Source organism: Mizuhopecten yessoensis, unplaced genomic scaffold (assembly GCF_002113885.1).
Source record: "Mizuhopecten yessoensis strain PY_sf001 unplaced genomic scaffold, ASM211388v2 scaffold7965, whole genome shotgun sequence".
Taxonomy (NCBI): domain Eukaryota; kingdom Metazoa; phylum Mollusca; class Bivalvia; order Pectinida; family Pectinidae; genus Mizuhopecten; species Mizuhopecten yessoensis.
In genome coordinates, this window is record NW_018407311.1 from 58,445 (window position 1) to 80,625 (window position 22,181).

The window sequence follows — 22,181 nt, forward strand, 5'->3', positions numbered from 1 at the left end:
TGCAGTGAGGAACGATTATTTCTGTTACCGTATTACTAGCTCATTACTGCCTGTTTTGTGTGTTTTTAGCTTAAGTGCGGGATAACATATTGAACTGTTGAACCTATTGCTATGTCATGTTCCTATGACGATTATCTTACCAACTGATTCGTTTTTCTTCGTCATCCATTGTGATTGTTTTGTCTAAAACATGCTTGAAATATATTTCTTTAAAACATCTTCATGTCCTGCATACATTTTGTCCTGTATTCATATATCATTTTCGGAAAGTCTATAATGGTCTCCTCAACCAGGTTGTCTCCATTGGTACAGGTTCACTTAAGATGGAAATAACTGTACTGGTCTACAATTAAAAGGATGAATGGCGTTGTATGAATACATATTTTAGAACTGTATACAAATGTACTAGTTATCGTATCCACGAGATGACATTTACCATGTCAGGGAGAGAACTTGTATAGGCTTTGCCTGTTGCCCAATTCCTTTTTTAATTGGATTGATTTAATAAAACATGTTGAAATGAAAAACATTTGTAATATGTATAGCTTTGTCGAAAGAGACACTTCACGGTGAATTGTACATATTTTGAAACAAACATTTAGTGATTATAAATCGAAAATGATATCTTAAGCAATAAATCATAAAAAGTGATGATTCATATATATTTGCATAATAAGTGAAAATAAAATATATACCACCAAAGTGTTTTTCGTTTGATGAAGCAGCTGATATATGTTTTTAATAGCGGCACAACCAAAATATTACGTACATACGTACACATCATATATCAAATAAAATTGCAAACTCTATAAAAATATTGAAAGAGATTAACGATGGATAAATAAGGCAAAAACAATATACCAATCCGGAATACATCATTTGGTTCACACATCATCAGACTTGATAACGTTTAGATAAGACCTCAGAAGGCTCACAATAGGTTCCAGAAAATACACATTAGACGACAAAAAAAACCCGGAGTACACGTCAGAATGTAAAAAGTAGCCCAAATGACGTGTAAAGAAGATATCAGAATGTGTACAGTAGACACAAGAACGTGTACAGTTGACACCAAAAGTGTAGAGTAACCATCAGAGCGTGTAAAATAGACATATGAACATATACAGTTGACATAACAATGGGTACAGTAGGCCAAGAATGTGTACAGTAGAAATCAGAACGTGTAGAGTAGCAATCAGAATGTGTACAGTAGACATAAGAACGTGCACAATTGACATAACAAAGTGTAGAGTTAACATCAGAACGTGTACAGTAGATATCGAAATGTGTACAGTAGATATCAAAAGGTGTACAGTAGAAATCAGAACGTGTAGAGTAGCAATCAGAATGTGTACAGTAGACATAAGAACGTGCACAATTGACATAACAAAGTGTAGAGTTAACATCAGAACGTGTACAGTAGATATCGAAATGTGTACAGTAGATATCAAAAGGTGTACAGTAGACTTCATAACATGTACAGTAGAAATCAAATCGTGCATAGAAGATATCCGAACGTGTACAGTTGACATCACAATGTGTACAGTAAACATCAGAACGTGTATAGCAGATATCAGAATATGTACAGTAGATATCATTATGTGTACAGTAGACATGAGAACATGTACAGTTGACATCACAATGTGTACATCAAACATTAAAACGGGTACAGTAGATTTCAGAATGTATACTGTAGACATCAGTACATGTATAAACAACATCGTGTAAAGAAGACATAGGTGCATGTACATACCACATGGGGTTTTTTGGAAGTGAAAATATATTACCTTTCGTAAATGCTTGGTGATACAAACATAAACATCGACATTTTCCACTGTATGACACATTCAACATTTTTTTAAGGGGATAAAAGACCTATTTCTCACTCCAACTAATTTGGAAACCTGGTGATAACTGACACTGTTTTAATTGAGCATTGAACTGTTTTTGTATGGTATTTCGCGCATTATGATTTGTTTGCTTGCAAATGTGTCATTCAAATAGATAATAAATACCATACAAAAACAGTTCAATAATTATATTTACGTTTTCTCTGCCTATTATGTTCTTTTTTAACTTACAATTTATATTTAAAATTCTCACCTTATCGACAGTCTACACAAATTCGTTCAATAGTGGGAACAGCGTGTTGTCGTGTGCTGATTGGCAAACAAAGCAGTACTTGGACATTTTAACAAACACTTCAATTTTATTCCACAATTATTTATAAATACAATGGCGTATGATATGTCTATAGGGTGATTTAAATTTATCAATAGAACTCTGAGCTGAAAGTTAGATTTGAAATTGTTCCGATTTTTTCCCGAACAAATTTCGCGCATGGATAAATACAGTGAACACCGTCAATCCGACCTTGCCCTCCACGAGGGAGTTCTTTTTGGAAATTAATTCGAACTTTTCTCTTTCCTCATTTTGTGAAGAATCCAGACGAGAATTTATTTGTTGATTGTATGGGAATCTGACTACAGTCGGTAGATTCTATAACACCCGCGTTAATTGACATGTCGTCAGAAACTGAGGAAACCGTGGCTGCGCGACGCGTGAAACTGAAAGCGTCTGAAGTGAGTGATCTTGCGACGGAGCACAGGGGTTTGTTACCAATGTCTGAAATGTTTATGTGCTGCGACTCATATCAGTAGGTCTGTAACATATGTGTCAGTAGGTTACATGAGCGTTAAAATTGTTTCCATTGCCGGCATTGGTGATTTCAACCGATGTGCATTTTGTACGATATTGCAGACCTCGGTCTTGTTTTTGTTGTAATAGATTTTTTTTTTTTTTTTTCTTTGCACATAAATTTACAACTACATTGGCGAGTCTCAAAATGCCCAGCGATATCTCAACAGGCGTCATGGGTATTTACATTGGATATTGTAGTTCCGGTCAGTGTTGCATTAATACACTAAGAATTGTGTCTCGTGCTGCATGGTAATTAAAGTCCCATCAACGACACAGCTTTCAAAGAGGCTATATAGTGGCAATGCCATGCAAATATAAATATACTACTATTACATTTTCCTATATAAAATGTCGACATAAGACTTTAAACTTTATCTATTTTACAACAATTGTGAAACAAATTATACTGTGCGACTCGTCCACCCTCGGTACATGTATACGGTTGCTAATGAAATAGGATGGTCTTCCAATGGTAATTGTGCGAATGAGTAAAATGAGTTTAAATGGTTCGGACTGCCTTAAACGATTATTATTACGAATACTTGCCTGACTGCCCATACCTGGAGACCTATCAAACACAATGGACAATGTAAAACCTGATCCATGAGTACCTGTATTTGTGAGCTAGGTAACATCATGTTACACGCCTGTTTATCTTAAATATAGAAATTGATATAAAATGTTGATGGTGTCGGTTCAAGGTAAAAAAACAGATAAAGTATTGAGACAATGCCAATTTTGTATTACAACTTAATCGATATAGTACATCTAAACGTCTGTAGTCTGTTCGCTAAGGAAACGACACCGAGTTCTGGTATTGTTGCACACTTACAGTGTAATGACTTTATACAATCATGACACACTTCTAGTACTATTTATAACTGCCTAACACTAGCTATTAAAAGACTGGAGGTTAATCATGGGTAATGCCACTGAATGTTCGTCTCTTTAAATTAACAATCGTTTGACTGTTATGAAATCCCGAGTCGATGGATGGTAATATCGATTTTTTCTGTACTCCACACTGTGCTAAAAATGCTAGTTTAATACACATAAAACAAATACCTTATATTCATAACATTACAACTGACGGTATTAACGTTTACACCTTAATGTTTATAACAATGTTTTTGTTAAGGTTCAGCAATAGAACAAAAACTAAGGCAGATTTCCTTATACTGTCATAATACTAATAATCTGTAATAATTTGGTTTCGTTTGCTTTGGAAGATGACCTTGTTCAAGTTCACAAACTACCCAATTAAAACAAGAGGCCTAGAGAGGGCCTGTATCGCTCACCTGTTTTGACCAAATTATTCTTATTACATATTATTAAAGAACTATTTCAAAATATTGGCTCCGTCTCTCATTAAGTCCCTTCTTTCTGACCCTTAAAGGCAACCCTCTATTTACATAAAATTGAGTCCCTTTTGCCCCTCTGCCCCTAGGTAGAGAGGGGCACATTATCTCTTTAAATCGGGTTCCCCTTGCCAAAATGTGTTCCATGCCAGATTTGGATAAAATCCCTCTAATGGTACAGAAGGATGTTAAATATCTAAGCCTCAAGTTTCCCTATTAAGGGGTCAGCCTGTCCATTTGTACAATTTTAAATCCCTACTACCTAGAGATGCTTCCAACCAAATATGGTTGATATCATATCGTTCTCTTCAGAGAGGAAGTTGCTTAAAGGAATATGGCCAAATAACCCCTTTTTGTCCATTTCCCTAAGCCCCCCTTCGATGAGGGGGTTGACCCCTCCATTTGTACAATTTTGAATCCCCACAACCTACAGATGTTCCTAGTCAAATTTCAATCAACGATACAGGAGAAGTCGTCATTTGAAGAAAGTATTGACTGACGGACAGACGACCGCTGCGGTATGGCATAAGTTCACTTTGGTCGTTGGGACACCTGAGCACTTATTACTTATAAAAGCATTACGTAAGGCAACTTTTGTCTTGATATAATGTGCTTGTAAAGTCTGTTGTTCTGCTCAGTTATCAGTGATCATGAATGAAATGATAATTAATTTGTTATATGAATATCATATTATCTTTACCTAAAATCAAAAAATGATTGTTGCAATATTTTATTACCTGTGTAGTAGGACAAGGAATAGTGAAAAAGATAGTGCCGTCGCTGGGCCTCGAGCCCGCGACCCTTGGCTCTCCAGCCCAATGCTCTACTGCTCAGGTAAAGGGAAAATCCTTACAGCTGACGCTTGTAAGGCAACTTATCAATGCACATCTTTTACACATGATCATTTTCATATCGTTATCAATTAAGACACTTTTATTGAGGTGAATATGTGGTCAAAATAATTATATGGACATGAGAAAGTGATACTGACCTTCATCTCAGTTAATATCAGTTTCTCGGGTCCATATAACCACATATCCACCGAAATAAAAGTGCTAAGTTGTTACATTAGATGCTTGGTAATTTTTTAATCATTAAACAAGATTGAACATATGAACATTGTACAGAGAAAAGTACTGCATATGTAGGAGACCATTGCGATGTTAAAATTCAAATGGCGTCATAAGTAATTATTAACCTGCTGTTTTATTAAAATAGTAAGATCAAGTCGAAATCGCAAATCAAGATCCTGATATCAGCCCATTAGGGTTGCGATCAAAGATCCTGATATAAGCATGAGGGCTGATATCGGGATCAAAGGTCAATATGGGGTATGATATGACCTGGTCGTGTTTTAAACTATTTATGATATTCTTGTTAAGAATACAACAGAGATGCTACAGATCATATTTAGAATTTTATTTGAACAAAATTTCAAATTAAATTAATAATAATTTAACACCTTAACAATAAAATTCATCGTATTCTTAACAAGCATAAATTATTACATCTGCTGAATAAATTGTCATTTATTGTGTAAAGGGAATATTTCTTCTCTCTTTGTGAACCAAGTGTTTCTGGTTCGTAGTTCGTGTGTTCTGCAATGTCTGACGGACATCTGGTCCACAATGAAATTTGCAAATGTTTTTCCTGATTTGTTTTTTCTGTTAAATCATCTAGCTCAATTTTTGTTTGCAAGTGTCTTCCAACTTGGTCTGCATTAGCAGACCACATACTTGTTTGGGATAAGTCGCAATTTAAACTGGAATACAGATTAAATCTGGATATTTCAACCAGGCTGATACGCTGTGATGGCACAGGGCTGATACAAGGTATGTTATAACACATTGAGCTGATACGGGTACATTATCACACACCTGACTGACTCGTTTGGGAGGGAATGGTCATATAGCATGGATAAATTCTATTGTGTTCTTATTGTATTGTATTGTTTTTTCTGTTAAATCATCTAGCTCAATTATTGTTTGCAAGTGTCTCCAAACTTGGTCTGCATTAGCAGACCACATACTTGTTTGGGATTAGTCGCAATTTAAACTGGAATACAGATTAAATCTGGATATTTCAACCAGGCTGATACGCTGTGATGGCACAGGGCTGATACGAGGTATGTTATAACACATTGAGCTGATACGGGTTCATTATCACACACCTGACTGACTCGTTTGGGAAGGAATGGTCATATAGCATGGATAAAATCTATTGTATTCTTAACAAGAATTCAGAAATGATGTTGAAGCAGTCTCTCTAAAAACCGGAACTCTCTACAATACAGCCAAATAATATGGTACCACTGGTTTTTGGTCTGAACATACTCCACTTATCACCAATATCCAGTCAAATTTCATTAAGGTATTGTGCGGAATCAATCTAATCAATCAAGAAAATGATAATTAATTATGCACAGAATTTGCTAAAATTCAAACTTAGTCTTTGTTTTTGTATAACATAAATATTGACAAGTTTCATCAAAACCAACAAACCAATCAGAGGACATTATGCTAATTAATAATTCACAGACTTTGCTCAGCTTTAAACTTGCTCAGTATTATTAAATTGTACATGCTTACCAAGTTTCGTTAAAATCAAACAATATTCAACCACAATACGTCCCATCAAGGTTTCGATGGGGATAAAAAATATTATTTAACTGTCTGTAGCCTTTACTTTAGGTGTCATTTTCACCAGGCTCTCCGATTTATGATTATTTTTTAATGTCATACAGTGCGACATATTGAGATTGATTTGATGAATAAAACTGAATTAGATGATTGAAATTAATAAGGAAAGTCTATCGCTGAAACCTATAAATATTAGCTGAAAAAGTAATGTGTTGTATTTTCAAAATCAATTAAAATGTTGCGGCATTGGACTGGGTTAATCACCAGGGACCAGGAAGTTCATTTGGTTAAGATTGTCATGTCTAAGAGTTTGAAGGTCATAGGTCTGATTCTTGGTCTGGTAGCACCATACATCACATATCTAACGATTTTGGCGCGAGACTCACGAAAAATGCTTAAGTAAAAAATCCTCACGGCGTGAGACACATTTCTCACGAATTTTAATCGGTCTCCCGAAAAGAAACGAAATTTGGTCAATCTTAGTGAATAAACAATAGCTACATGGATTCACACTGACCTTGGTCACTGAGAGGTCTGAACGCCAGCCACTTAAATTACTGACCAGGCAAATTGGCAGCATAGGTGTGAAAGTTCTGAATAGCCCAGCCTGTCAATTTAGCGGATAATGGCTCGGTGACTTGCTAACCAATGTGTGAACTGTTAAGCAATTAAATCAGTGATCCCACATCCAGTGGAGGCTAGTTGCTAATTACATGTGATGACAGTTGATATTAACATTAAACAGCAACATCAGAGCTGTTAATTCATTACAATTGAAAACATGGTTAACCGTAACGGAAATGTTGGAGGTGACTATTAAATCGAAACCGGACACTGACATTGATCCGGAAATCAATTTTCTTCAGAATTGGATATATAAATGGTAGTTATTGGTTTACTTCTTTTCTAAACAAATTCATGTTAAATATTGCCAATGTTTTGAGATATACTTTTATACTAACCTGTGCTAACAAGGAAATCTCTCAAGAATTTCTTCTTTTTTTAATTACTCTTATTTTTTGCCTTTTAAGTGATATATTTGCTTTTAAATGTTAAATGTTTTATCTGGACCGTATGTCACGTGTAAACCTTACTAGAATAACACAAATGAGTTAATACTATGTTATATGGTATATAATTTATGTTTTAAATGCCTCACGAATTTCTCACTAATTCAAAGAAAAAATCTCACTATTTTTGACCAAATATCACTAAAAATAATCACTGATCTCACTATTTTGCACCAGCAAGCTATAAACCAGCAAGTACATGTTTGTCGCAATACCCATATACAGATCTTGTATACATGTCCTCGGAGTCAAAGACTATGGGAGGAATGTACGTAAGCGGAACTGGAGTAGGTGGATCGCTGGCAACCAGTTAGCTCAATTAATCCGAGTACCCATCCAGGTTGAAATTCCAGACCGACCTTATCGAATCTGCTGAAATAGGTTTAATGTACCAACTATGATGGTTTTTATTATCATGAGCCGAGGTGGTCAAATGAGTCTGAATTAATGGTAATAATAAATAATAATAGTAATATGAATATAACCCACTATAATAATTATATGCTTGATATTTGAGAGCATCACTTTGGTGGTATTTTTATAGGAGTTTAGATCTACTTTCGGTATAAATGCCATCCCAAAACGTATATATAATCATCGGGTGGCATTTTTATAGAGGTTTAGGTCTACTTTCGGTATAAATGCCACCCCAATGCGTATATATAATCATCGGGGTGGCATTTTTAGAGGGTTTAGGTCAACTTTCGGTATAAATGCCACCCCAATGCATATATAAAATCATCGGGGTGGCATTTTTATAGGGGTTTAGGTCTACTTTCGGTATAAATGCCACCCCAATGCGTATATATAATCATCNCATCATTCGTTTTAAATGTCTGAATGCTCATATGCATGTTGTACTGCTAAGGGCTACAGCAAACTTATTACCACAGGTAACGTTACCTATCGTTATCTAAGTCCGTGGTCACACCTTCTGATATTGATTTAGCTGCGATAACATAGCTTTCTGACGACGAGCTAATTTGTTTATGTCTGCGGCGGACACAGAACGAATTGAATCTTGAGAACGGAATGAAATGAAGACGCAAATGGAATGAAAAGAAAACGGAATAAAAATGCAAAATCTGTCAACTGAAACGCTGACACCCCTGTAATCTGTAATTATTTGGCTCCGTTTGCTTTGGAAGATGACCTTGTTCAAGTTAACAAACTACCCAGTGTGTTGCCTATTACGCATATGATATACATTACTTCCTTGTCTTAATCAATATTTGCAGCGTTAGTGTACGACCAAATGGTATGGTCTTTCTAACGTGGATATGCGTTAGGTTTTCCATTCGGTACACTTCCTATGACATATACGTTAGAAATGAACAGGTGTGTAGAAGCTGTGTCCTCATTGTTTTGGATCATTTTGATGAGTATAGTTCCAGGGATTCTAATGAGTAGTAAGTTCACAGTTGTTTATTTCTTTATGGTGTTTGTTGTCAACCATTTGTCAATTAGAATAAGGTGGCACTTTGTTTTGGTTTACTTTTAAAATATGATGTAGATAGCAATCAATCAATGCGATCTTATCGGGGTAGAACAAATCTGTAGAAACGCCGATAGGTGTGTAAATTAAACATATTAAGGCGGAAAGATCAACATGACAATGGTGATACTCCTATTATAATCATTAAGGATTATATAAAAAGTAACACATTTTACATGAAATAAGAACATCCGTGTTGGATGTGATTATGATGAGTTAAACAAAGACTGTGCTTTAAGTAAAGAAAAAATCAAAATATCATGAATATCATTGGTGCTCTCGTTTGGAAGTTTGAATACACTTTTATTACATTTTTATGATTTACCAATGTCTATGTTTCTATAGGCCTTTCCGGTAACTAGGTTATCTCCCCTTACAATACGGCGCGCTGCCACCATTGTCACACGTTTGTTGTATACACGTTGTATGAACTTTTACTGGCACATACGGTTTAATTTGCACCCAGTCGGTGGCCCATCAACGTCGAGATAAATTTAATTCATTGGATATATAACTGTATTTAATACCTGCGCCTACACCACAGGCCAGGGTGCTCTTAGACAGGAGGAATTTCCTGCTTCAGAACCGAAACCGAGAAGAACAGTATGACGGACAAATGGAATTAAAAAAGCGTGTGTAAACAACGATAGCCTGGAGAGGTTTACTATCGTAGAATTAAATAGCTACCTGAGTAATCATGGACTACCTGTATCGGGGAACAAACGACAACTGATAGAACGTGTAATCGGTGCAAATCAACTGGGATTAGTTTATGTAAATGTGACCAAGGCCAAAGACGACATCGAGTTAAGTGAACGAAAAGTAAACAAGCTTACGACGCCGTTGGGAGAAGTTCTTTCGCATCCTACCGAATTAAAACTTTGGAATGATGATTTGTCAAGCGTGCCAGATTTTTCTCAGAAAGACATTTACAATTCCATCGTATTGAAAATTAATTGTAATAAGCAATTTAAATCTCTAGTTTTTTTTATGAAGATCGACATGTACATTCCGTTCAGTTGTGTGAGATTGACGAGAACTTTAGTAATTGCTTTGTTAAGTGTAATGTTTTGCCATCGTTCCCTTCCGCCAATAAAAACACACACCTGATTATAATGTGTTGGTTATGATGTCGAAAGTGTCTGGGTTTATCAATTCAGCAGAATGCAATTGTACAGCAGGGTAAGCATATTTATGTACATTACTTTTAATATTACATGAGTAATTTGTTTATGAAGTACATATGTTGTATGAATATAGTTAATTAGTTTCTCTTGCTGGGTACTACTTGTATATAATATTATTCCTGGCTTGGTCTGTTATCATATCATTTTCTCTCTATATAGTACATGTACAAGTGTTTCTGTATATAAATATTTAATTACTTTGGCATATCTTTGTTCAAATACTGCAAGTAAATATAGTCATTATGGACAACCGAAAGTTTTGAAATTTAATAAGCTTTCTTTAGCTTATCCCAGAGTAAATAAATCAAATATAATAGATTAAAAAACAACTTACAATCTATTATTAAAATTATGCATATTTTAATTTCTTTCAGTGAAGGGTAGGCCTTCAATCACATAGCTGCCCTTCTTTATGCTATTGCCGATATCTCTGAGAAGAAAATTGATGGGAAACTTGCCCAACGTCACAGAAGTGGAACAGTGTGGTTCTTAGGAGCAAGCCCTGATGGACTGGTTTACTGCACATGCTTAGAATGCAAACCTGTTGGTCATGGACTATTAGAAATAAAGTGCCCAACATCAATGCAGTGGAGAATATCAACACCCCAGTAGTTACTACTACCAAGTGCAGGGGAAGATGGTAATCACAGGGAGAAAATGGTGCAATTTTGTAGCATGGACATGTATCGGGGCGGAATCAGTTCAGAGGATATGGTTTTAAATCAAATGTTTACATAGGTGGCCAGTTGTGATGGTATGGGTTATATAAAGTCTATTGCAGAAATGGTGTACAGGTAAATTGCACAGGTAAATCAACTTCTGATAAGTAATAGAACAGTTTTCAGAACAGTCATATATTTATTATGATATATTAGTTAAACTTGTATTTTCAGATTTGTGTGAATTCTCTTATATATTATTGCCATATATTAGTTAAACTTGTTCTTATTTTCAGATTTCTATGAGTTGTGTTTAACTTGTGTGACTTCAGTGTGATATTAATATCTCATATTTGTTATGTTTTAATACAAATGCATCCTCGGCTATCATACAGAATGTGTTTTTTTATCAATCTTTGTAGACATAAAAAGGGGCTGTGGACAAGGGGATCCGGTATCATCTTACTTATTTATTTTGGTAGCTGAAATATTAGTTATCATGGTAAAAAAAAACAAAAAAACTTTAAGGACATAAACATAAATAACAAAGAACACAGGCTCTCACAGTTCGCTGATGCCACATCCTTTATCTTAAATGGCACACAATCGTTATATGATCAATATTCTCAAATATCAGGGTTAAAAGTAAATACTGAATAAACAAATGTTATTTGGATAGGTAGCAAAAACTAAAGTGCTGATGTATACCATCGAAGGTGGAAACTAAAATGGGGAACAACCAAATTTACCTTGCTCGGGATTGACTTCTCTGTCAATTTAGAAGACATGGTTACTGTAAATTTCAACAAAATTATTAGTATTTCAATAATTATTATAATAATAATATACAACATTTATATAGCGCCGTATATAATTTGTAAAATTACTCTAAAGCGCTTTACAACACATGGATAATAGTAATGGTTATAATTGTGAAAACAAAAAACAAAGGCTTACAATCACTTTTCTACATTTCAGCAAGCAATGTGCACATAATTGAACAAATTAAAGGGTGGTATTTACATAACGTCTTTGCAAAGATTCTAAAATAATAATAATACCTATAGGGAGAACAACTGTTCTTAAATCTCAAATCATTGCAAAAATGAATCACCTGTTTATATCACTCCCTACTCCAAGTTAAGACGTAATTCAATCATTGAACAAAATAAAATACAATTTTGTCTGGCAATCACCAATTGATAGAATAAAACGCTCAATAATTGTTCAAGACTATAGTGAGGGTGGACTCAAAATGATTGATTAAGAAAACTTAATATATGGACTTAAAAATAGCATTCAATGGTTCACGTTCAGGCTTCTTACAAGAATACATCCATTTAATCATTATTTGAAAATAATTGGAATCAAACAATATGATTAATGTAATGTTTGCCAAGAAAGCAAAGAAACTATAGAAGAACTTTTTTAACAGTGTCAAATAACAAATAACTTCTGGCAAGACATACGTAGATGAATATACTTAAAAACTGACCAAACATTCGAAATAAAGGAAGATATTATACTTTTTGGCAAAACTTCTGAATTCCAAAAATCCATTCCAACTAAAATCATCATGATTCAGGCAAAATTCTTCATCTACTTTAGCTCCAGAAAGTAACTGGTTTACTGTTTATATTAATGTTTTATAATTATCTTTTAGTGCTGTATTAAATGTGTATTACTGATATATGTAGGAATTTGAACTGTATTTTATTGCTGACATTAGTATCAATGTGGTTTAAATTAAGGAATTTTGTTTTTCATATAATGTAATGTTATTTTTCTTTTTCATATAATGTAAAAAATAATATTTAATGATTATTTTCTATTACTTAGTGCTAAATTTAATGTGTATTACATTTATATGTAAGAAATACAAACTTTTTATCCATTTTATTATTGACTTTAATGTCATATCTACAAAATGAGTTGACATTCTTCGTTGAAACAGGCTATAACTAAACATCAAAGGTTTCCTATATAAACACATTCCTTTCAATTTTCCAGAGTTGGTGTTCGGGGAATGAGCATTGTTCATGGCCCATACAACTGAATGTACAGGGTAGATAACATTGCCAGATAACAATGCAGTAAATATATATATAATATTGAACATTAGCTTCCGCCACAAAACACAACTGAATTATTTCAAAATTAAACCAAATTGATTATTTGAAAATGTAACAATCACATATACATGTCGAACAACCAGAGGCAGTAAGCTAGAATATATATAGTTGATCAATATCTACATTCGTGTAGATCTATTTTCTGGAACCAAGGGAGGTCGTAAGTGTGTTTGTCTTGCGCAGAGTCACTATACCTTTGATGTACGATTTGCCATAGTGATTGGCATGACACCCTGTACAATGCGGAAATTCTTTATTCCTTTACCACCATGTTTAGAAATTTGTGCTTTTTCCTCTTGAACGGTGAAATCATCAGCTTTACTCCTCTTGGTGTGGTTAAATCAGAAATGATGAACCCATTATCAGCCATGATGGCATCACCTGCTTCACACAGTTTAACTAAACCACTTTCTGTGGTGATATGTTTGTTACTAATGCTCCCGCATCAAAGATCTGATACGTAAGTCACAACACCATCTGAGCTTATTCCTACCAGACTTCCAGGTCATACGATACTTACAGTCACTGTGCATAAGTTATTTCACCTGTAATGACGACGGTGTCTCTGTCTGTATCTCTGTAGCGTCAATAACCACTCTTGCTGTGGGAAACTTTTCTTCAAACATTTTAGGCATGTTACTATCTATATCATCTCCTCTAGGCCACATAACAAAAACGATAGCTGACTGTCTACAAAGTCTATCCATCTGTTGAAAATGTCCCCACATTTTGTGGTTGAGGTATTGAACCCAAATTCCAAGTCCTCTAACAGGAGACCCAATCTTAGTAGCATTAGCACCATAAAAACTAATCTATTGCACGTAAGATGCGTGGACGGCCAACACTTCCATTGCAATTTCGATGTTACCTCCTCTAGTTGTTCTTTCCTCAGCATCATCTGTTAGCTCATCAAACAAAGCATCGAATGTGTCTCCGTCTGGAATGCCGGTATAAAATATAACTTTCTGTCCATCTGATTTGATGTCATTTTGTCAGTATGGGAGGGATTCCTGTTCGCTAGCATCAACACGAACAATAACATCAACTGTCTGACTTTCAACATGTACAAAATGACGAACTAACGAGTCACCTTCTGTTTGAGTTCCAATTGTTCTACTTGATAGCATTATCTGAACATACTGAATTCTGATTGTAGAGTTGTTTTTCATATCTGGATGTCGCAAGTAATCATGGACTCGAAGGAATGTATCTAAAACTGATTCAGATGTAACAAACCCCTGTTACCTGTTCATAGAAGCATCACTGTTAGAACTGATGTTACATTCAATTTCTTGTTCAAGAATCTCTGGTACCTCAGTTTCTTTATCTTCTTGGTTTTTATCAAGTTTCTAGAATAAAAAGTAATTATAAGAGACTCAGTTTCATTTCCGCTATTTCTAACTTAATAATCTATCTGCATCAATTTCACAAACTTTATTGTATAAATAACCTACTTGAAGCTTAACCATATATTCATACATATTGATGAATACAAGTTGTTTAACACTGATCTATAATGAATATAAGTGAATTTTCTTTAAAAATTATAAAGGACATATAACATATAAAGGACATAAAACATTACCTAAATTTTATTACAAGATTTAGCACTAATTACATATCAAAACTATTCAACTTAACACATACAATCGCAATGATAAAATCAATTAAATATGTCTGATTATTCACTCTGATAATTCATTATTAGCATTATATATATGACCTGCAATTTTCATACATCCTATATTGGCATATGGCAATATTTATTATTACATAACATTTCATTTATAAATTTTTTTAAGGTGATAGCTTTTGCCTCCGACCCCCTATGCAGCGATGATGCAAGTAATTAGTTATTACAGGTGACATGAGTCATGAATGTTTACCACATGTGATCACATCCTGTCAGCTAGTGTTAAATTGTGTACCTGTACACAGTGGGGTACAAAATATATAGATCTACGTATTGATATAATGACCTGTCAATATTGATTATCACAGGTATATTATATTGGTATTCTTAATATTCAAGAAAAATCTTACCGAAGTTCTGAATTATTTACTTCCAAACAATGATGGAACAGGGTTGATAGGAGATGGTCCGTCTCTGTCGACAAAATAGTCTGAGCAAAATAAACTATTCTTTGTGTATTTAAACGTTGTCATCACTACATTTGTAGCTTGCATCGTTGCAACCAAACTTTTTTTACTCTTTCGATTGCTGGAAACCTGTGCAGTGATATTCGTTTTGAAGTTATTTTCCCCTATAGTTGCTACACATACAACAAAATATCCTGGTCTTGGGAGGCATCGTTACGTTTTCTCACTCGTTGTCAACCGGAACCATAGACCCCGGAAGTAGAACATGTCAACTATGTCTAGCGTCACATAGCGGGGAAAGTAGGAAACAGGGAGAGCTAACCTAGTTATCGGAAAGGCCTATATAACCACTGCGAAGACGAACTTATCGGTGCTAGAAAGAGATTCATGTTAAAAGAGTACGATAATCTAAAAGGTCACATAAATCATTACTTTATAGCGGTTTAGAGGGCCACTACTGAGGTAAATGGCACGTTAAGACTATGATGAGCTGTTATCTAATTTCCGTGTAACAACTTGCATATTTTCATATACATGTAACAGCAAGACATCGAAATTATAATAGATTCAATGCACATTTACTACGTTGTTGTAAAAAATATATCACATAATATATACCATGATATGTTTTATTGAATTCAGTCATGTGTGTAATTAAAATAGAATCAAAAGAATGATAATTCAATTTCACACTTACAGTCAACCTAAAGAATCAGTTGGAATTGGATGCAACGCCTGTGAATCCAGATTTCCCTGTGTCCGGCACAACAGACGGAAATTACGGTCCTTTTGCTCCAAGTATTTGTATGGCCTCCACTGGGGCAAATATGGTCTGGTGGCGAGGGACTTTACCTTCTAAGGCAAGACTACAGAAAATCGACATAGTGTTTAGAGGTTCAGGTGAGTCGTTCCTATACCACTACTAATTTTATAGTAGTAAATTGACCTTGCAGTTTTACAATTCGTGTCAATGCGAGATTTTCTCTACGTGCGAGCGATGAGAAAACTGATCGAACGACAAACACTGAAAATACTGTATCTCTATAAGTAATAAACTAATTGACAATAATGGTATGATAACTAACTTCCCATTTCGTAATGTTAAGAAATCATCCTTCCTGGTTGGACGACCAGGATTATGCAAACGTCACTTCCAATGGCAGTGTGTGTTTATTTGCATGGTACTAATTCATTTATATCTATTTTTATCTTTATAAGACTATCCTAAGGTAGAGACAAACCATACATACATTCATAAGCCTGTAATAGTTAAAGTCAAATGCCTTCATGTTGCTTTCCTGTCTTTCTGTCAGCGTCGTACACCACACATACTTATCATACTGCAGGATCTTTATAAATAACGGTCGCATCACATATGAATAACGACGCTGTGTGTCTGTTGTGAACGTAACCATTCACTGATATTTCGGTGAACACGAATCCTAGAAGGTAAAATAGTCATTATTGAAATGGTATATACACTTTGTTCAAGTTTGACCTCTGACTCTTGTATTTTTCAATTGATCTGTATCGTCGACAGCTCGTGCCGATGGCTTTGCCTTGTGGATATCAAACGATACAGGTATACCGTCTGGTATCAAATGTTACGAGGATGTGGACGTCGGCGTCCCAAACTTAACTCAAAACATCACCTCGTGTAACAGAACCGGTCGGAGAGTGATGATAATCATCACAAGGACAGCACCAACACTAGCGTATATGGACGTGTGTGAGGTCGATATTTACGGTAATTTTAAACTTCCAACGTTCCTTAATGACAGAGATGATTTTTATACAAAATATGAAATGGCTCATAAACTCCATATAGGTTAAACTTCCGTTGTTGAACTTTCTTTGTATTAAATACGTGAGGTTAAACAAATTGTAAAGCAGTTTTTGGTTCTTGTGTTGTACAATAAACTACAACTTCATTTAGTTTGCATTCAACACAAATGCAAATAAATTATCTTTTGCAATTAGTTCCATGTTCTTTATTTTTTATTTATTTAAATTAAAATTAAAATAACAATCGTTGAGCGAATGTGCGTTTACTCACAACATTTGAGGCTTAAATAAATATACGTTTTTAACTAATTAACTTGCCAGGTTGTTTTACATATAAATATGGTGACCAGTGTCAGTACACTTGTACCCACTGTAAACACGGCTGTGACCCTGACAATGGAGTTTGTGATTTAGCACACTGTAATGCGGGATGGACTGGACCACGGTATTGTGATCAAGGTGTGTAAAATAATAGAAGCGTGTTTCTGTTATCATTGCTTAAACCGGTCTGAAATAAGGAAAGGGAAAACAAACAATTTTTTTAAAACATCTAAGAAAGCGCTTCCTCTGGGTTCTTTTGCCCTACCGTACTCCTCACAAGATAATATTTAAAATATATCCTCATTAATTGCCCTGCATGGCGAAAAATTCGACGTTTTTATCTTTACTCCTTATCGTAACTTATGGCTTGTTGTCTGAACTTATATATAAAGATGAAAACGTTTCTTCAAACCTAAGGGTTTTATATTTATTGTCTTCGGGATGAATCATAACTACCTCGAAAATTGGTTTTGTTCGTATTTCTCCTATTCATAAAGGATTAGTACATGCTATCTGTGCCGTGTGTTATTAAGCAGAAATGTGAGCTGTACTGCGCACGTATAAAGCTAGAACTGATATGCATATCTCCATTTAATATGCTTACAATTTCACGATTATTTATATGCGCACTATATCATTTATATTATTTTATATACGTATGTTCAATTAGGCATTCATATTAATAAAGTATGTATTTTTCTCTCATATAGCTTGTTCATCAGTTACATTTGGGGAGAACTGTGTTGAGGAATGTCATTGTAAGACGCCCGGATGCAACGGAGTGACCGGACTCTGTCACACACAAGGATGTCATGCTGGTTACCATGGAACCAGTTGCAGTCAAGGTTAGTCACGGCTTTTGATACCATTGTCACGTGTAATTTGTCTGTTTGTTTGTAAACTGTAATTGTGTGAGCATTCAATTTTTTTGATAATTCAGATGAAGACCATTCCCATGTATTTTGCAATCACGAATACATTTTAGGTAATTGTTGGTTCTGTAAAACAGTAGAGATTTATATATTGCATTACTTATAGGTTGCTCGATCACAACGTTTGGAGAAAACTGCTCATCCATGTGTCACTGTGAAACTCCTCGTTGTGATTCAGGTACAGGTCATTGTATCGTTACCGGGTGTGCAGCTGGCTGGAAGGGGGAGTCATGTGACACACGTAAGTTTAAAATGTCATTTAGAATTTCTATGTAGCTAAAATATGTTTAGAGTTTTGGACAATCAAATGTCCTGTAGCTATACCATTTGTTGAAAGAGTAATTTTAGCAAAAACCAACATAATAATGATACAGGTATCATTAGACTGGTGGGAAAACAAGCTAGAAGTTTGATATATAATAGCCATTTAATTATGAAGTTATTTCATGTTGTACTTAAATATGAATATAGTATCTGTAGCTCACCATGCATAGGTACTAAGCTATGTAAAGTAGCTCACGTTGGCCATGGGTGATATATTTGTACAATGACTTTACCCTGTAATTTAACATGTATCAAAACTTAAAAAAACAATGAGCACTAACATTAGCATAATTTTTCAAGATTTTGTTTTTATTTGGTTTGAGACAGTTTTGGCCATTTTATAAATCTGTGTCTACACAACAAAATATAGCTTTACATGTAGTTCACTTTTGTACTCAGCATACGTGTAAATGTTGTGAAAAATCTACCGGAATGACCTATGATATTTAATTTTAGACAGTTTTTAAGAAAATATCTGCGGGGGTCAAATTTTGGGCTAAAAACACGTTTTCTTTTGCATTTTTTGGGTGTTCTTTGATGTGATAACCATTGTTTTCACAAGTCCCAAATTTGAGGAATTTTTGTTTTGGAAAGACTTTCATTCTTCTGAGAAAATGTATCAATAATGAAGCTTATAAATATATTTATCCGCCTTTATATATATATATATATGTAGGTGTGTAGTGCAGGAGGAATCCACTATCCATGTTTATCTGAGACATGGCCTTTATTTTTAGGATCAGGCCATTTCTATTTCTGCTGTAATCTGCTACCTTACTTTCAGAATGTTCAGCAAACACTTTTGGCAAAGACTGTCTCCTAACATGTCATTGTAAGACACCCGGATGTAACCGTGTCACTGGAATCTGTTTCTCATCTGATGGTTGTAGCGACGAATACATTGGTAGCTCGTGCAGTAAAAGTAAGAATTACCACATTGGCTTCATCTTAATACTGATATGTACAAAACAAATAAAAAAGAGTTTCCTAGCACTTCCCTAGTACTTTCACCTCTTTAGAGGTCCATCAAGACGCCATATTTATATTGCACTCTAACGTCAATATTTGTGGAAGAACAGAAATGGTGTTACAAAAATAGATATATAGTTACAGGAATAAGTATAGCAACATACTTTTCGCATGCAACGAAACGATCAGTGCTGTTGGAATTTTACCCAGGTTTTAGTCTATCGATTAACAATGATTCTTTTGACATTATTTTGCATAGTCTCTTCTGTAGTTCGAATTACATGGAACTTATCATTTGCACAAGAATGTATATGTGTACTTACAGTTAAACATCTAAGATGGTCACGTGTTGTCTATTGTCTGTGCTATGTCAAACGTTGAGGTAATTCACAACCAGTTTGTCCAATGTAAAATTCAGAACAATTTGCACAGATAATTGTATATATGTATATTGATTGCACCTTATTACTAAGAATAAGTGCAACGGGTGAAACTACTTTGCTTGTATAAAAGTTACAAGAAAGGAAGCACATTTTGTTTAGTTATTAACTGCATCCGAACATGGGTAAAAAAACAAAACTATTTCCAATGGTAAACATAACTGTTAATCGGACTCAAAATCAATAAACAAAGAGAAAATAGCTTCTTTCTGTGCAAACATGGGTACGAACATGGGCACGAACATAGTATTGAGAATCTGCTTAAGTCAATATAAAGATAACAGGAGGGGGGAAGTGGTCACTACCGACAAGAGAGGAATATCACTCATACAGGCAAGGCTTTCAGTAAATTGCTAATATATATACCGTCCTTACCTTAAAATAAAGGATACAATATACTCTTCTATACCAGCCGCTTTCCACGAACTTTAGTAACAACATGGCTAAGAGGATCGATGAAGATTATGGGTAAGATTGATAGTTACCGTCACGATATCATTGGGGAATATACTATTCCTTTATGACATATGAAGGTCGATGCTATTTATTATGTTCAGTAAGGTGCCTTTTTGTTTCGCCGTCACGGTCCCGGTTATCGCTATGAAGACGTGACTTTAATTGGATTTGAACTAGATTCTCATGGCAGGTGTCGTCGATAAAGCAAAAGACGCTTACCCTTCCGGAAATCTTCCTATTGAAGAGTCTCCATGTAAAAAATGTTTGTTCATATTTTGCCTCAGGTTTATTGCTTTTGAGTTCTAATTGCGGTTTTCTTGACCCGTGTGTTTGTTCTGCATTCTGCATTGACATCCTAAATTTTTAATGATTCCCATACCACTGACAAAAGCTGTAACTATACACTGAAAACCGATTTTCCCGACATAACTTGCGATAAATGATTTCTGAAAAGAAACCATACCTTGCGGGATTTTTAGGAAAACTAATAGAGAGGATATAGACAAAATATGATCAACAATAGGCTTCTGTTTATAGAAATTCAGAGGGGACAGCCGGGGTTCAAACCCTGTACGTCATATTGTCAAACAATTGGCCAAGCAGGCTGATCTACCTGGTCAATGGAAGTGTTGAGGCACAACTATGCTGGTTATGTCTAACAAACAAATTTAAGGGGAAATCACTGCATATACGAAAAACTACTGTGCTGTGCGACAGCTGTGGTACTTAGTGTTTTTCGTTGTTATCTTTAATAACGTTTAGCTCTTAACTGAAGTAGTACTACTGTGGATGTATTCTGAATAATAAAATGTGGTTATAACGGAGTTAAAACCTTTAAATGACCTGACATCGGAACAAATATCATTCGGAATGAACTTTAAGTAAATACGCATTTCAAATAATGATATACTTCCTGATAATAAACGTTGCAACAGTATTTTAACTACCCGTTCAAAGCTGTTGTAATTGATATGGTTTGTTTTACCTATATATTACCGCGTGTGAACAAAGAGCGTGGGCATTTTTCATGCAGTGTATTTGTTTGCATTAAAGAATATCTCAAGAAATGGATGTTCATTTGCTTAATGAATAAAATTCCTATGTCAAAGTAGCAATAACTCTGACGGTTAATAATGAAAAAAGAATTCATGAAGCTTTTATTGAAGTTGTTATGAATTTGTAAATTTCATAGCATTAAGTACTAATTGCCATTTCGATTCTATCATACAAGGATGCGACGATGGTTTCTTTGGTCCATCCTGTGATCCCTGTTATACTGGTTGTACCGATCCTGTATGTAACAGAACTTCCGGATATTGTAGTAAGTGTGACATTCACTATCTATTGTTTATAAAAAAGCTATCAATACATTTACTATAAATTACTTAGATTTACACTTCATTGTTTGCGTGTCCATATAATACCTTGGTTATAACTTTATTATGCATTACATGAGAAAATGTGCCCTTTCTCTTTCAGTTATTATTAGATCCTTTGTGAGAGTTGTTTTCCATTTTCCTGTATCACTGATAATTATTTTATCAGGAAATATGAAAAATTTATTTGACACATCAGTTTACATGATAAAAATATATTAATTGACTTCATCGCGTT

The 22,181-nt window shown here is 34.7% G+C and overlaps 1 protein-coding gene across 2 annotated transcripts in view; it reads left to right on the forward strand.

The window, feature by feature from the left end:
- Positions 1 to 21,065, forward strand: part of LOC110454628 (cell death abnormality protein 1-like) — a 34,153-nt gene extending 13,088 nt beyond the window's left edge. The window contains exons 3-8 of one of the 2 annotated variants that reach the window (XM_021504246.1): positions 16,881 to 17,087; positions 17,447 to 17,584; positions 18,157 to 18,291; positions 18,485 to 18,619; positions 19,487 to 19,624; positions 20,524 to 21,065. In XM_021504246.1, the coding sequence (XP_021359921.1) occupies positions 16,881 to 17,087; positions 17,447 to 17,584; positions 18,157 to 18,291; positions 18,485 to 18,619; positions 19,487 to 19,624; positions 20,524 to 20,543 (773 nt within the window). In that variant the 3' untranslated portion in view covers positions 20,544 to 21,065. Of the gene's footprint in view, positions 1 to 16,880; positions 17,088 to 17,446; positions 17,585 to 18,156; positions 18,292 to 18,484; positions 18,620 to 19,486; positions 19,625 to 19,996; positions 20,121 to 20,523 lie in introns of those variants that run through there. The other variant, XM_021504245.1, reaches the window with a different exon arrangement.
- The last annotated feature ends 1,116 nt before the right edge of the window (positions 21,066 to 22,181 follow it).